Raw genomic sequence first — 15,927 nt, forward strand, 5'->3', positions numbered from 1 at the left:
TGGGGCTTCCTGCAAACCGTGGCGCTCTTTGACCTGGGGCTGCCAGTCCCCGCCACTGGCCCAGCCTGGCCTTCTCTCTGCTTTCCAGAGTCTCAAATCTCCCTCTCCCTTTCTCCCTTTCTCATCTAAGGACACTTGACAGTGGATCAAGGGCCTGCCCTAAATCCAGGGCGACCTCATCTTAAAATCCATTTTTATTTTTACTTTGTTTTGTATTTGAGAGGCACAGACAGAGACAACACTAGTTCCCATCCTCAGGTTCACTCACCAAATGGCCACCATGGCTGGGGCTGGGTCAGGCTAAACCAGGGAGCCAGGAACTCAGTCTCGGGGTCTTCCATGTGGGTGGCAAGAACCCAATCACCTGAGCCATTACTGCTGCCTGCCAGGGTCCACACCAGCAGCAAGCTGGAGTCGGGAGCCAGAGCCAGGCATACAGCTCAGGCACTCCGACGTGGGATTCGGGCATCTTAACCAGCCCCTTATTCACTAGGCTAAATGCCGGCCACTCATTTCAAAATTCTTCACTACAGCTACAAAGTCCCTTTTTCCAAATAAGTTCCCATTCACAGCTTCAGGGTGCACATGTCTTGGGGGGGGGGGGCACAATTAGCCCACTGCTCTGTTAGGCCCATGCTCTTTTGCTGCCTGTCTGGGAAGAAAATCCACACCCAGCCCCAGGCAGTGATGTCTCCTGCCTATAAACTGCCAAGACACTTAACCGAATGGACTCTGTGTTGTCAGCGTTTGCACGCAAGGCTTAGTTTTGGGTGAGTTGATGGGTCTCCCTTTCTTCATCTTTGGAACTGAGAAGAAATTACATCTATTCATAGCATCGGTTGGATTTTTTTAAAAAAGCATTAAGGGACTTAGAACAGTGCCTAGACATAAGTCACCAGTACGTGCTATAATTATCACTATCTGTCTGATCATCCACCTTCCCCACCTCAGTGGAAATTCCTTAAAGATAGGCATCTCTGCTCCTCCGTGGTGAGTAAGGAGCACCTGCCACAGACTGCCGGTGGATGACGGGAGAAGATGACAGGTGAGTCATTTGGAAATAGAGATACGCAGTGGGAACTGTGATGGAGGCAGTGCCTCGTTGGTCCAGCGCTCCATCCACAGTGAAAAGTGCTCAGATCCCCTGCAAAGAAGGAGAGTCTAGTCTTGGTCCTTCGGAAAACATTGCTACTACCAACACGTCTTCCCTTTGACTCACAGCTTGGAGACCTGCCCCTCAGTGCCCTTCTGAGCAAACGCAGCACACCCCAGGAGACTCCCTGCTCCCAAGAACTTGGTGGCTGATTCGTCTTGGCGGTAATTATATTTCATTATTCCCATCATACCCCTTGGCACTGATGTGCTTCTGAAATAGCAGGGAAGGGAGGGGACGACTCCTGGTTCAAGGGAAGAGTGACGCAGCAGCTGTGGGGGCTGGGGAACAGATAGATGTGCTGACTCACTCCAGCCTGGATCTCCTCCCTGACTGCCTGCCTCTCCAGGGCCCGCAGGAGCTGCGAGAGCCTTTGCTGGGGCCACTGCTAGTTCTTGCCACACCCTCATCCTCCTCCACACAATCCCAGCAGCTGGTGTGTAACACAGCCTTCCAGAGGGCCAGCACCACCTGGACCAGCAGTGGGGAACCGTTCTTTGGCCAAGGGCCATTTGCATATTTATAACATCACTCGCAGGCCAAAGTGATCAACTTAAACCTTAGCCTGCTGTAGATTGATTGAATTTCGAGTCCTGCCTGTGGTTGCCTTGGCAGGGATTTCCCGGGCCTTAGATGGCCCGCAGGCTGGATGTTCCCCACTCCTGCTCTAGGCAGATGGTGTGCTCTGAATTTTTCTAGATTTTCAGCATTAGAATTGAGGGCTGGGAGCAAGCTTTAGCTTAACAGTTAAGACACCTGCAGCTCACATGCCTAACTCGGGCTCCAGATTCCAGCCTCCTGCTAATGTAGGGAGGCAGCAGGTAATGGCTCAAGTAGTTGGGTCCGTGGGTAGAAGGCCTGGATTGAGTTCCTGAGTCCCAGCTTCAGCCTGGCCCAGCCACAGCCATTGCAGGCATTTGGGAATTGAACCAGCAGATGGGTGCTCTCTCTGTCTCTTCCTCTGGGCAGCGGGAGTTGGAGGGGTGGGTGGCTGTAGGGGGGTGGGGAATGTGAGGGGAGGAGGAGGGATGAAAAAGAATCGAGGGCTGGCACTCGCTCCCACTGACTGCAGATAGCCACTTACGAGCCCCCACCTATGTGCCAGGCCCTGTCCTGTGTGCTCCGCTGATTACATCACAGAATTCTTAGGACAATTATAAGGGAGATCTATTATCAGCTGCACATCCCAGGGCGAACACTAAGGCTTCCGAATGTAAGTAACTTGCCTAAAGCCACAGCCCTCGTGTGCTACTAAGCGAGACTTCCAGCTGAGGTCTAACTCCCAAGTCCAGGCTCTTGCGCTCCGCTCTCCCGCCGTCTCTAAGCTGCTTCCACGTGATGGGAACGGCAGATTTTCTCTCTCCACAACTGCACAAATGAGGTCCACCTTCATATCTAAGCAGTGGCTGCAAATAACATTTTCTATCCCTCAGGTTCACAAACGTCGGGGCAGACACTTCACAGGCGGACAAACACTGCGACCTCAGAAACGCATTGACTTGGCAGAGTAAACGGGAATGGGCTTCAAGCTTCTAATTCATTAGAATTCATGAATTAACTCTGGAGGAAAAGATTGCGTGGGAGAGACATTTCCGGCCTCACCCTAGTTATCGAGGGTGCATGGGCAGGCACGTGCAAGGATCCATTTGGGAGTGAGGTGCATACAAAGGGAAGCTTACTGAAAAGACAGAAACTGAACTCCTGTGCACGTTCCAGGCAAACATTATAAAACCTAATCTGCTATGCAGCGTGCACGGCAGGGGGCCGGGAGCCACTGATTGGGCTCAGAAGTCCCCGGATATGGGATGAGTGTTTGGCCTAGTGTTTAAGGTACCCACATCCCACATTGGAGTACCTAGGTTCAATACCTGTCTCTGGCTTCTAACTGCAGCTCCTGCTATTGCCACTTACAAGAGAGACCTGGATTCTGGCTTCAGCCTTGGCCCCACCCCAGCTGTCCGGTATTTGGGGAGCAAACCAGAGGATGGGAAGGCTGTCTGTCTGTGTCTATCTCTCTGAGAAAGAAGACAGAATCCCAGAAACAGAGATAAATCCCGTCGTGTGCTCAATTTGGAAAACAGTAAAGCAACTCTTTCCCACCCAGAATCAGCACTGATTGATTTAGTTCTGTTCCATAGAACGAACTGCCAAAGTGATGTACAGAAATAACACTTCCTCCTTATGTTTTTAAAAATCCTGCACTCTTTATTCTAAAAACTCTCTGGTGGGAGATATTTGCACAGAAAGAAAATAATACTGATTAGTCCAAAAAGGGGAAAAGAACTTGGGATATTTTAATTCTTTGGTTTTACATGGAAGCAAGCCATTTTCCTGGGAAAATGAAAAGACAGGAGCAGTCTGTGTCCAGCAGGGGCCACCCGAGAAGGAAGGCTGTGACATTCACGGGCAGGGATGGTGGATTTCCCATGGACTGAGGCTGGCGAACCACAACCATGGAGACGGGGGAGGCGACTTGCTCCTGTGTTCCCACTTCTCCGTGGCTGATTCCCAGCCGGGCTCCCTCCCAGGGGCTGATGTCTGTGCTCCATCCCCCCGAAAAGGGAAGGTGGAACGGCTGGGGGCTACTGTCGTTTCAGATGATTGCTGAAAGGACAAGAATGCATCACACTGTGACCATGAGGAGGCCTGCCAGCAGTGCTCCGGTCCACCTCTGTCTGGAAACTGACAGCTCAGTGTCACTGTCAGTCAGAGCCAGCGTCCAGGGTTCCTGAGAGGAGGCTACAGCTTACAAAAATGCCACTGAATTCAATTATGTCCTTGGCCAACACGAGCTCAAGAAACCTAACCCCAGGCATGCAAATGTTTGCTTTCCGGTCTTTTTCAAGGCAGCAAAATTGCCTCTCAAGTTGAACACCATCAAGGTAGTGTGAATGTGGATCATTCTACACACACTTTTTTTTTTTTAAACCAGAGATAGTTTATTTATTTATTATTTATTTGAAAGGCAGAGTGGCAGAGAGAGAGGGAGAGACAGAGAGAGATCTTCCTTCTGCTGATTCACTCCCACCACGGCCAGTTCTGGGGCAGGCTGAACCCAGGAACCCCATCCTGGTCCCCCACTCAGAGAGCAGGGGCCCAAGTACTTGGGCCACCATCTGCTGCCTTCCCGGGTGCACTAGGAGGAAGCTGGACAGGAAGCAGAGCAGCCAGGCCTTGACCCGGCCTCTGGGATGGGATGTCTGTGTCACAAGTGGAGGTTTAACCCACTGGCCACTGGGCCAGCCCCTCCCAACAAGCACTTTTCATTGAACTGCCAAAAATGGAATCTCCTTGTGTCGAATGTACAAATGTATGTCTTAAAAAAAAAGGGACACCTAGAGGGCGCCTGTACCCCTTTGTGCCCTCAGCCCTGAAATCCCTTTGTGGAGGGGAAGGAGCGCCCCCTAGTGAAGCAGTGCTTCTCAACAGTCCTTCCACACTAAAGCTCCGTCTTCTTCTTCTTTTTTTTTTTTTTCAATTGAAACATAATTGTACAAATGTATGGAGTACAATGGGATGCTTTGATACCTGTGTACATTGTGTAGGGATAAAGTCAAGGCGGTTACCAAATGCATCATTTCACACTTATCATTTCTGTTTGAAGAAATATTCAAAATCCTCTCATTGAAATATATAATGCATTATTAACTAGAGTCCACCTACCACACTAAAGAACATATTCATCCTATCCAGCTGCAACTTCGTAGCCATTAGCCAGCCATTCCATTGTTCTGGAGGGTTCCTCTCAGACCCCAGCTCCCAGGTGACTGCCTTTGCAGGCTGTGGCCCAGGGTGCAGGGCTTCGAAACTTCAAGGACCATTAAAATCAACTGAGAGCTGAGAAGAATCTACCAGCTCCTCCAATTTTTTTAAATTCCAAACCTGAAATTAATAAGTTTAATTAAATGACCCAAAACATCACTAGTCACAAACAATTCAACTCTTAAATATTTATACATAAACTATATTTAACACAGAATGTGAGTTGATTTTACATTTTCTAGGATGAGGGGTGGGTCCTCTAAAGAGTCAAAGGCATTTTTTAAAAGATTAATTAATTTATTTATTTGAAAGGCAGAGTTACAGAGAGAGAGGTCTTCTACCCATTCCACTCCCCAAATGGCCACAGTGGCCAGAGCTGGGCCAATCCGAAGCCAGGAGCCAGGAGCTTCTTCACTTCTGGATCTCCCATGTGGGTACAGGAGCCCAAGGACTTGGGCCATCTTCTCCTGCTTTCCCAGGCCATAGCAGAGAGCTGGATCAGAAGTGGAGCAGCCAGGACTTGAACTGATGCCCATATGGGATACTGGCACTGCAGGTGGCGGTTTCACCCGCTATGCCACAGGGCCAGTCCCCAAAGGCATTTTGGAGCTGGCGCTGGGCATAGCAGGTTAAGCCACCACCAGTGATGCTGACATCCCATATGGGTGTTGGTTTAAGCCCTAGCCACTTCATTTCCAATCCAGCTCCCTGCTAATGCACCTGGGAAAGCAGTAAAAGAGGGCCCAAAAGCTTGGGCCTCTGCACTCATGTGGAAGACCCGGAATAAGCTCCTGGCTCCTGGCTTCAGCCTGGCATACCCCCTGGCTATTGTGGTCATTTGGGGAATAAACCAGCAAATGGAAGATTTCTCTGTCTCTCTCTTTCTCTGTAACTCTGCCTTTTAAATAAATAAATCTTTTTAAAATTAAAAAAAATAATAAGAAAAATTTTTGAAAGAGCCAAAGACATTTTCCAGAGTTGGCCTTTCTTGAAGACTCTTCATGACCATTGACATGGTATACCTAAGCCTTGGCATTATTTCCTTAAAGATTTTTTTAAATATTTAATTATTTTTATTTGAAGGCAGAGTTACAGAGAAGCAGAGGCAAAGAGAGAGCGAGCGAGCAAGTGAGGTCTTCCATCTGCTGGTTCACTCCCCAGATGGCCGCAATGGCCAAAGCTGCACCCATCCGAAGCCAGGAGCTTCTTCCGGGTCTCCTAAGCTGGTGCACGGGGACAAGGACTTGGGCCATCTTCCACTGCTTTCCCAGGCCATAGCAGAGAGCTGGATCAGAAGAGGAGCAGCCACGACTCCAACTGGCACCCATATGGGATGCCGGCACTGCAGGTGGTGGCTTTACCCACTACACCACAGCACGGGAGCCTCTTAAAGAAACTAACAAGGGGTGGGCATTTGGTACAGTAGTTAATGTGCTGCTTGGGACACCTACATCTCATAACAGAGTGCCTGGTTCAAGGCCCAGCTCTGCTTCTGATCCAGCTTCCTGCTTCCTGGGGAGCGGCAGGTGATAACTCAAGTACTTGAGCCCCTGCTACCCATGTGGGTTTCCAGGCTCATGACTTCTGCCTGGCATTAGCAGGAAGCTGGATCTGAAGTGGAGCAGCAAGGACGTGAGCCAGTGCTCATATGGGATGCTGGCGTCACAGGCGATGGCTTAACTTGCTGTACCACAATGATGGCCATAAATGATGGCCCCAGTAAACACATTTTTTTAAAAGTTTCTAAAACCACCCATGAAACACCCACTAGTCTTTTATATTGAAACTTACTTGGAAATAATTTCAAACTTACAAAAAGTTATAAAACTAAAAATAGTAGGCTTTAAGGAACACTCTTGTACCAATTTTGACACAATGTTATTATTAACATTTTATTCCTTTGCTTTATCATTTATGCTGCAAATCTGTGTGTCTGTTATTATTCATCACTTAAAATGTATTCACTTCCTACTGTGGAATGACAGATCACTTGTAGTTAGCTGCCTTGAACACCACCATTAATAGGTCTACTGCCATGTCAGGCACTGTGGTGCAGCGGGTTAAAGCCCCAGCCTGCAGTGCCAGCATCCCACATGGGCACCGGTTCAAATCCAGCTGCTCCACTTCCATTCCAGCTCCCTGCCAATGTGCCTGGGAAAGCAGCAGAGGATAGCCCAAGTGCTTGTGCCCCTGCACCAGCTTGGGAGACCCGGAAGAAGCACCTGGTTCCTGGTTGCAGCCATTTGGGGGGTGAACCAGTGTATGGAAGACCTGTCTCTACCTCCGCGGTAACTTTTTCAAAGAAATAAAATAAATCTAAAAAAAAAAAAAAAAATAGGCTCACTGCCGTGTAGGTCAGAAGTCTGTGAACAGTGTGGCCAGGTTCTCTGCTCAGGGTCTGACCAGGCAGAAATCAAGGTTTGGCCCCTACAGAGCTCCTTTCTGGAAGCTCATTGTGATGGCCAAATTCAGTTCCTTTCAGTTACAGGACTAAGCCATCATTTCTTTGCTGACTGTCAAACGGTCGCCTTTGCAGGTCCTGGAGGTCACCCACATTCCTGGCACTGTGTCCCCACCCACCTTCAAAGCCAGCAATGCAGTCTCCCACCTGGCAAATCCTTCTCATGCTTGGAGTCTCCCTCCCAAAGAACAGCTCCCTTGATTAGGTCAGGCTTAGCCAAGATCATCGTTTTTAAAACTTTTTTAGATTTTTATGTGTTGATTCGAGAGGCAGAGCCACAGACAGAGAGAGGGAGAGACAGAGAGAGGTCTTCCATCCACTGGTTCACTCCCTAAATGGCCACAATGGCCAGAGCTGTACCGTTCCAAAACATGAAGCCAGGAGCCTCTTCCGTGTCTCCCACCTGGATGCAGGGGCCCAAGCACTGGAGCCATCCTCCACTGCTTTCTCAGGCACATTAGCAGGGAGCTGGCTTGGAAGAGGAGCAACCAGGACATGAACCAGTGCCCAAATGGGATGCCGGCGTCGAAGACTGGGGCTTTATGCCACAGCACCAGCCCCGTCTAAGAGAATCTTACTTTCTTAAACTCAGTGGAGTTGGGACCTTAATTCCATCTGCAACGTGTGTGACGGGTTGGGAGAAGGCATGTGTATATCCAGGCAGGGACTTTGGGGCAGCTCAGCATGGTGCCTAACATGTATGCTGAGACACTGTACAAATCCATGGGTCAGCCCGGGAGGCTGGGCCAGCAAAGCACACAGTCTTGGAAGTCCAAGATCAAGGTGTCAGTGGGCATGGTTTCTCCTGAGGCCTCTCTCCTTCACCTGCAGGTGGCCACCTTCTTCCTGTGTCCTTACGTGGCTTTTCTGTGTGCACACAATCCCAGTGTCCCTTCAGGTGCCCAAATGTCCTCTTCTTATAGTGACATCAGTCATATTGGATTAGAACTTCCACACATGAATGCAAGGTGACACAATTCAAAACAGTCTAATAACAAAATCCAGAGCTAATATTTATTGAGCTTTTCCTCAGGTACTGTACTAAACATTTAATAGGAAACCTAAAAACCGTTACATTAAACTAGAACTACTATGTAAAATTCCAGCTGTATCAAAATGTTTCCTTTATCCTTTGTTTTTAAAGAGGCAGAGAGACAGACTCTGACCCACTAGTTCACTCTCCAAATGCCCACAACCTCTGGGGCCGGACCAGGGCTAAGCCAGGAGCCCAGAACTCCATCGGGGTTTCCCATGTAGGTGGCAGGGACCCAATCACTAGAGCCATCACCTGCTGCCTCCCAGGGGTCAGGAGCAGAACCAGGACTCAAACCCAGGCATTCTGATATGGCCCGCGGGCATCCCAACGAGCAGCGTAGTGGCTGCCCCAGACACTCAGCCCATGTTTCCTTTATTCTTGTTTCAAAATTCTCTCAGACGTCTTGTGATCTGATCCTTAGAGCAATCTCTCTCTCCTATAATACGCCCCCATGTTCCATCCTGACAGTTCCCTCTACCCAGCAAGTTTTATTGAGATGAGCTCAGTGCAGAGACACAAAGCTGCATAATCAAAACTCCTGCCTCAGTATAATCAAGTAGGAAAGACGCATTTTATGTGTGTGTGCCTCCACGTACATTCTGAATCATCCCACGCAAAAAGCATTGATTATATTCATAGAATCATTCTGCACTGATAAGTTCAACTCATGAGAGAGAAGCCTTGAAAATTTAAATGATTTCAAGAAAGAAAAATCTCTGAATATTTGGTTTTGCATGATCTTTTTTAAAAAAGATATTTATTTGAAAGAGTTACAGAGAGACGTAGAGCCAGAGGGAGACGTAGAGGGAGACGGAGAGGGAGAGGGGGAGGGGGAGGGGGAGGGGGAGGGGGAGGGAGAGGGGTCATCTGCTGGTTCACTCCCCAAATGGTCACAACAGCCAGAGCTGAGCCGATCAGAAGCCAGGAGCCAGGTGCTTCTTCTGAGTCTCCCACACGGGTGCAGGGCCCCAAGGACTTGGACCATCTTCTACTGCTTTCCCAGGCCACAGCAGAGAGCTGGATTGGAGGAGGAGCAGCCGGGACTCGAACCGGTGCCCATATGTGATACAGGCACTGCAGACGGCAGCTTTACCCGCTCTGCCACAGCGCCAGCCCCAGGCGACTCATTCTCTCTCTCATTCTCCGCTCTCTCCCTCGTAAATAAATTTTTCAAGAAAGAAAATCCGTTATTTTCTCATTATCCAACGAATTCATGTTTCCGCTACTTAGCCCAATTCCTCTCCTTTCGGAAGCATGGCAGCACCTGCAAGTCCTCAAGGAAAGCCCGCTCGCCGGCCCGGGTGCTTCTCCGCCGTCGAGGGTGCACTGGCTGCGCGCGGGGGAGGAGCCGCTTCCCTTTCTCCGCCGGCGTCCGTGCGCGCTGCCCGCCCTCCTCTCCCTGCGCACCTGTAGCCACCTGCGCTTCCTCGTGCCCGCGGGCCGGGCCCATCGCTCGGCTCGCGCCGTCTACGGGAGCGCAGACGCCGCCCGGCCCCGCCTCGCCCCGGCCCGGCCCCGAGCTGATAAATGGCTTCTGCGCCCAGAGCGCACGGGCTCCGCAGCTGCTCGCCGGACTCGTCGGGGCGCGTGACCCCTACTGGCCCCTGCCCCCGACAGCGGGACCTCTGCCCATGGAGGAGGACACGTACTTGGAGCTTTACCTGGACCGATTTGCTGCCCAGGTGAGCCTGGAGGCCGCAGCCCCTGTCCTGTTGCTCAGCACCAAGGGCTTTGTCTTGGTTATGTCCCTTCAAGTTGGCGGGCACCCTGAGGGGTGGGCCTGATTATCCGCCCTCTCAGCCTGGCGTTAGAGGACGGGTAACTTGCCCACGGATGCCGTGCAGAACGGCAGCCCCTCGGTGTGAGTAGCCAAGCACTCCATCACCGGGTTACAGTGCCCATTCCTCCTTCCTAAGAAGCAGGCACCTGCGTTCGCCTTGTGTGTCACCGTCCCCTAAGGCACTGATGCTGCACTTGCAGGAGAGGGTGTCTTTAGATGCTGGCCATAGGCGCCAGAAATAAACTCTGCCAGGTGGAGCTGATGGACACGGGGTTTGCTAACAGGTGGACAGGAGACACCTGTGGCTTCTTTCAGCTAATCATCCTTAAGTTTTGGTTGGTTTGGGGGTTTTTATAGGAGGCAGGGAGACCGAATTCTCTCACCCACTGGTTTGCTCCCCAAATGCCCACAAGGGCTGACGTGTGGGGAGCTAGGAACTCAATCCAGATCTACTACATGGGTGGCGGGGACCCAACCACTAGACCCATCACCTCCTGCCTCCTGGGGTTCATGATAGCGGGAAGCTGGAATCGGGAGCCAGGCTGGGACTCCAAGCCAGGAATTCTGGTTAGAACAGGTGTTGTGGCTGGTGCCGCGGCTCACTAGGCTAATCCTCTGCCTGCGGTGCCGGCACCCCGGGGTTCTGGTCCCGGTTGCTCCTCTTCCAGTCCAGCTCTCTGCTGTGGCCCGGGAGTGCAGTGGAGGATGGCCCAGGTCCTTGGGCCCTGCTCCCGCATGGGAGACCAGGAGGAAGCACCTGGCTCCTGGCTTCGGATTGGCATAGCGGCCAATTGGGGGATGAACCAACGGAAGGAAGACGTTTCTCTCTGTCTCACTAACTCTGCCTGTCCAAGAAATAAAAAAATAAAAAATAAATAAAAATTTTAAAAAAGAAAATCCGGTGTTTAACCTACATCTTAACTGCTATATTAAACACCTGCCTGAAAGTTTTTCTTTAAGAGTCAAGTATTATGGTAGAGAAAGGAGTGCTTTTTTTTTTTTTTTTTTTAAAGATTTATTTATTTGAAAGGCTAAGTTACAGAGAAGTCTTCCATCCGCTGGTTCATTCCCCAGGTGGCTGCACCGGCCAGAGCTGCTCTGAAGACAGGAGCCAGGAGCTTCTTCCTGGTCTCCCATGCAGGTGCAGGGGCCCAAGGAACTGGGCCATCTTCTACTGCTTTCCTAGGCCACAGCAAAGAGCTGGATCAGAAGTGGAGCAGCTGGGACTTGAACCAGCACCCATATGGGATGCCGGCACCGAAGGCAGCTGCTTTACCTGCTGTGCCACAGTGACAGCCCCAGGAAGGAGTGCTTTAAAAAAAAAAAAACCAAGAGAGCCGCTCTTCTTGTAGGGTATTTTATGACCATGGCAGTGATGTTCTGTAGTATTTAACACAGGCAGAAAAGGTTCTGGGGCTGGCATTGTGGCACAATGAGTTAAGCTGCCGCTTGCCATGGGGCATTGCATATTAGCCCCCTTTCAAGTCCCAGCTTCCCCAATTCCAGTCCAGCTCCCTGCTAATGTGCCTGGGGAAGCAGCAGAAGATGGCCCAAAGTACTTGGGCCCCTGCCACTTTGGGATGTAAGCCAGAGGATGAATGATCTTTCTCTTTCCCTCTCTGTCACTACACCTTTCAAATAAATACAATTTTTTTTTTTTTAAGTTCGGATGTGAGGCCAAGGATGCAGTGGACAGACCACACGTACCTTGTCCTAGGGCTGTTCCTGGGGGTAACCTGGGAAGGGGATTTCCAGATTCCTGGGATGGGCAGCATCTCACTGCTGTTGCCCTAAGTCGCTTGCTGAAGTGAGAGCTTTGTCCTGCTGGGAAAAGGGCGTGGCGACACCAGCTGTCACAGATTTTTGTCCTGAGTGTCCTTCCCAGCCTGGATGAGAAAGACCACTGGGGCCCATTGTCCTCAATCCACTTTTCTTAGGGCCCTTATGGGGGCTACATAATTCAAAGTGAAATAGAAATTTAAAAAAAAATTATTCCAAGAGGATGGTTTTGTGTTCCTAAGCGTTTCTGTGGACAGTTAGCCACCTCTGCCACCTGCTGGATCTGAGCAACAGAACAGCTCCATAGGACCTAGCCAGACGTGGGCAGGAGAAGTGGATGTGGAAAAGCAGAACTAACAGATCCACTGTGGGGCAAAAACTTCCTGAACCCCGTGCTTAGTATTGTCTTTCTTTTTTTTCTTTTCAGCTTTTTATTTAGTGAGAAAAGTGCACAGGGGAGTGAGGGCTTTATCTAATGAAGAAAGAAAGGTCTAGAAACTAAGTTGGGGCCATAGCAAGCCGGGAGTAGGCTAGGAGCCACGTGCAGCCAGCATTTGGTTATGAGCAGCTACAAGCAGCTCATCACAGAGAGTGAAGCCAAGGCAGAGGGAGCAGGCGGCCTGAAGGCCACGCTCCCTGAAGGCATGGGGCAACAGGGGAGGGACCCATCACACACCAGGCCTTTTATTTACTCCCAAAGGGGGTGGTTATGTAGCCTGATTGGCAGGTGGGCATATGGTGGGGTCAGGTAGGGGCATGAGATCACACAGAGGGTGTGGTGAAGGCTTGGTCTTCCAACTCACAAATCTAACCAATTTTATCCTATCTGCCTGCTTACATCATTCCCACCCCCAGAGACTCCATTCCCTTAATCCTAAGGGATGTTGAAGGGTGTAGAATAATCGCATCTTCTATAGCTGCTTCCTACTTCTGAGGGGTGTAGCGCAGGCCCTGCCTGTCCTGGGTCTAGAAGTCTCTGCCTATCACATCTAACAAATTCACTTTGTGAGCTGGAGCATTTTAGTCACTGCCAGTGGCTGTGTCCCCTGTATGGCCAGTTATTCCCAGAAGTTGTTGAGTTCTGAAACATACAAGTTTGTTAATTAGCATAAGCAAAATTGGAACAAAACCAGTTGTAAGTGGAGTGCTCCTTAAGATGGAAAGGTTACCCTTATAAGATTATAAATCCATTTAGCTTGAGCATAGAGAATTATAATAGAAGAACCCATTAGGAGTTTGATTGTCAATAACAGTTCCCAGAGAGAATCAAAAGAGGAGGCGGGTACAGCATGTCTGCCTTCAGGGGCAGCAGTCTTGATGTGATGAAAGCAAAAACTTATCTTACTGTTTTTGAAGAGGTACTTAAGATCTCGGATTGGCTTACAGGAGTAATCAGGTGTGTCTTGAGTTCACCTGTGAAGACAAGCAGAGAGCAGGCCAGGACCACGTGCAGAAAGCGTTTGGTTAGGAGCAGCCAAAGGCAGAGAAAGCGGGTGGCCTGAAGGCCACGTGTGCCAAAGGTGCGGGGGCAACAAGGGCGCTTAGTATTTTTTTAAGATTAATTTTTTTTATTTGACAGAGTTATATATATAGAGAGAGAGACAAAGGTCATCCTTCTGTTGGTTCACCCCCCAAATGGCCACTACAGCCAGTGCGCTGCACCAGTCCGAAGCCAGGAGCCAGGTGCTTCTTCCTGGTCTCCCATGTGGGTGCAGGGCCCAAGCACTTGGGCCATCCTCCACTGCCTTCCTGGGCCACAGCAGAGAGCTGGACTGGAAGAGGAGCAACCGGGACTAGAACCTGGCGCCCATATGGGATGCTGATGCCACAGGCAGAGGATTAACCAAGTGAGCCACGGCACCGGCCCTAGTATTTTTGTAAGATTCATTTTTTGTGAACTTTTTGAAGACCCCTCATATGCATGGATTTCATGGTTGTTTTGCACCCGAATTTTGTAAATTGCATTTCCCATGAACTTCCGGAGGCACCTGCATTTGTTGGCCGATGTGTATTCTCTGAGGTCGACAAGAAGGTGGAACACTGTGTATTTGTGACTCTGCCTCAAGGACCAGGTTATGCCAAAAGCAGCACCTAAAATCTGATGCCTGGGCCTGCCACTTGGGCAAAGCAAGCAGGAAGGTGCCAGCTAGTAGATGATTTTCCACATGCATTTTACATTAGCTGCTTCCCTCAGGTGCGGGGTCATGGTCCCTGAGCGGGCTGGACACACAATACATTGATGTCATCAACTCCTCTTGCCATTTAAATCTCAGTAACATTTTCCTATCCTAAATCTGCTTCCCTAGAACATCTTCTTACCTCTCCTTGTACTGGAAGGAATAACCGTGGGTTGTTGGCGAGTCCAATCAAGACTCTCCTTCACATACTTCCCTCTGTGAAATAGAAATTTAAGAATTATTTAAATAGGGGCCAGCACTTTGGCATAGTACGCTAAGCCTCCGCTTACAGCACCAGCATCCCATGTGGGCTTCAGTTCATGTCCCAGCTGCGCCACTTCCGATCCAGCTCTCTGTTATGACCTGGAAAAGCAGCAGGAGATGGCCCAAGTGTTTGGGCCCCTGCACCCACGTGGGAGACCCAGAAAAAGCTCCTGGCTTCAGATTGGCCCAGCTCCAGCCATTGCTGCCATTTGGAGAGTGAACCAGCAGATGGAAGACCTCTTTCTCTAACTCTGCCTCTCAAATAAATAAATAAAATATTTTCTAAAAAATTATTTAAATAAATTGAAGTTACAGGTAACTCCATTGGTACAGGAAAGCTGTTCTTTTTGAAGTACACTCAAATGTGGTTGCTCAGTGAGGAAAACTGGAGCACAGCAAGTGACTAGAGAGATGACTGAAGGAGGAAAGACATTTTGTGAAAGATGTTTTTTCCGCATTTCCGGAAGTACTTTGCAGTATGCCGTAAACCTGCGTGAGAACCTTAATGGTGCTTCGTAGAAAGAGGCAGGACGTGAGTGGGAGGGGATTTCAAAGACTTCCCAGAAATGTGCATTGTGAAAGAGATGCATGGGTTTTTACAGGTAGTGACTTTGGAACTGCATCTGGGTCTCCCACGGGGGTGCAGGGGCTCAAGCACTTGGGCCATCTCCTGCTTTCCTGGGCCATAAGCAGGGAGCTGGATCCGAAGTAGAGCCGCTGGGACATGACAGGCACCCATGTGGGATGCTGGCATCACAGGTGGTGGCTTTACTTGCTGTGCCACAGTGCCGGCCCCATATCACACTTGAACTATCCATCACACTGCACGCGATGCCCAGATGCTGCCATTGTGGTCCCCTTGGGTGTGTAACATGCTGTGCTGTTTGTTGTGTTCTGTCTGCGTGTGTGTTTTGGGAACTGTCTAGGATGACCCAGCCCCAGCCGTGGCTCCTCTGTTCAGCCCCATTGTACCTTACGACATGTACACACCTAGTCCGGCCAATCCAGAGGCTGCCTTTAACCCACATCCCGGAGACGCCAAAGAGACAGCTGAGGACTTCTCATCTGTGGATCTCAGCTTCCTACCAGATGAACTTACCCAAGAAAGCAAAGGCCAGGCTGTGCTTAGAAACAAGCTTGAGATGGAAGACAGTTGTGAAAATGACAGTCTACGCAGCAGGCTGCCGTTGCCCAGCGAGCAGGACGCTGGGCTGGACTTGAAGAACAGCAGTTTGCTGAATGCCCACACACAGCTTCAGGCTGGGGGTGCTGGCTCGGTCCAGCCCCCTCCTGAGAAACCCAGCTCCGACCCCTTGCCTCTGGCGTCCATAACTCCCATGACGCCAATGACCCCTGTTTCAGAATGTTCTGGAATTGTGCCGCAACTCCAGTAAGTTGTGTTTTGTGACTTTCGTTTTAAACTGAGGGAAGTTTCTGGGTACACATCTTCTATTTCTGGACATGATGTCAGCTAATTCCAGGATAGGAGTGTAGAGGGGAGAATTTCTGATTTCA

General features: G+C 50.1%; 1 protein-coding gene and 1 long non-coding RNA gene across 2 annotated transcripts in view; both read left to right on the plus strand.

The window, feature by feature from the left end:
• The window catches only part of LOC133769820 (uncharacterized), an 87,069-nt gene extending 84,017 nt beyond the window's left edge, over positions 1–3,052 (plus strand). Inside the window, exons 4-5 of the long non-coding RNA XR_009867279.1 lie at positions 1,222–1,317; positions 2,587–3,052. This is a non-coding gene — a long non-coding RNA (uncharacterized LOC133769820). The remainder of the gene's footprint in view (positions 1–1,221; positions 1,318–2,586) is intronic.
• Positions 3,053–3,606: 554 nt separating this feature from the next.
• TBPL2 (TATA-box binding protein like 2) overlaps positions 3,607–15,927 on the plus strand; it is a 52,359-nt gene continuing 40,038 nt past the window's right edge. Inside the window, exons 1-3 of the mRNA XM_062206570.1 lie at positions 3,607–3,816; positions 3,889–4,035; positions 15,339–15,802. Of these exons, the coding sequence (XP_062062554.1) occupies positions 3,607–3,816; positions 3,889–4,035; positions 15,339–15,802 (821 nt within the window). The remainder of the gene's footprint in view (positions 3,817–3,888; positions 4,036–15,338; positions 15,803–15,927) is intronic.

This window comes from Lepus europaeus, chromosome 11, assembly GCF_033115175.1.
Source record: "Lepus europaeus isolate LE1 chromosome 11, mLepTim1.pri, whole genome shotgun sequence".
Taxonomy (NCBI): Eukaryota; Metazoa; Chordata; class Mammalia; order Lagomorpha; family Leporidae; genus Lepus; species Lepus europaeus.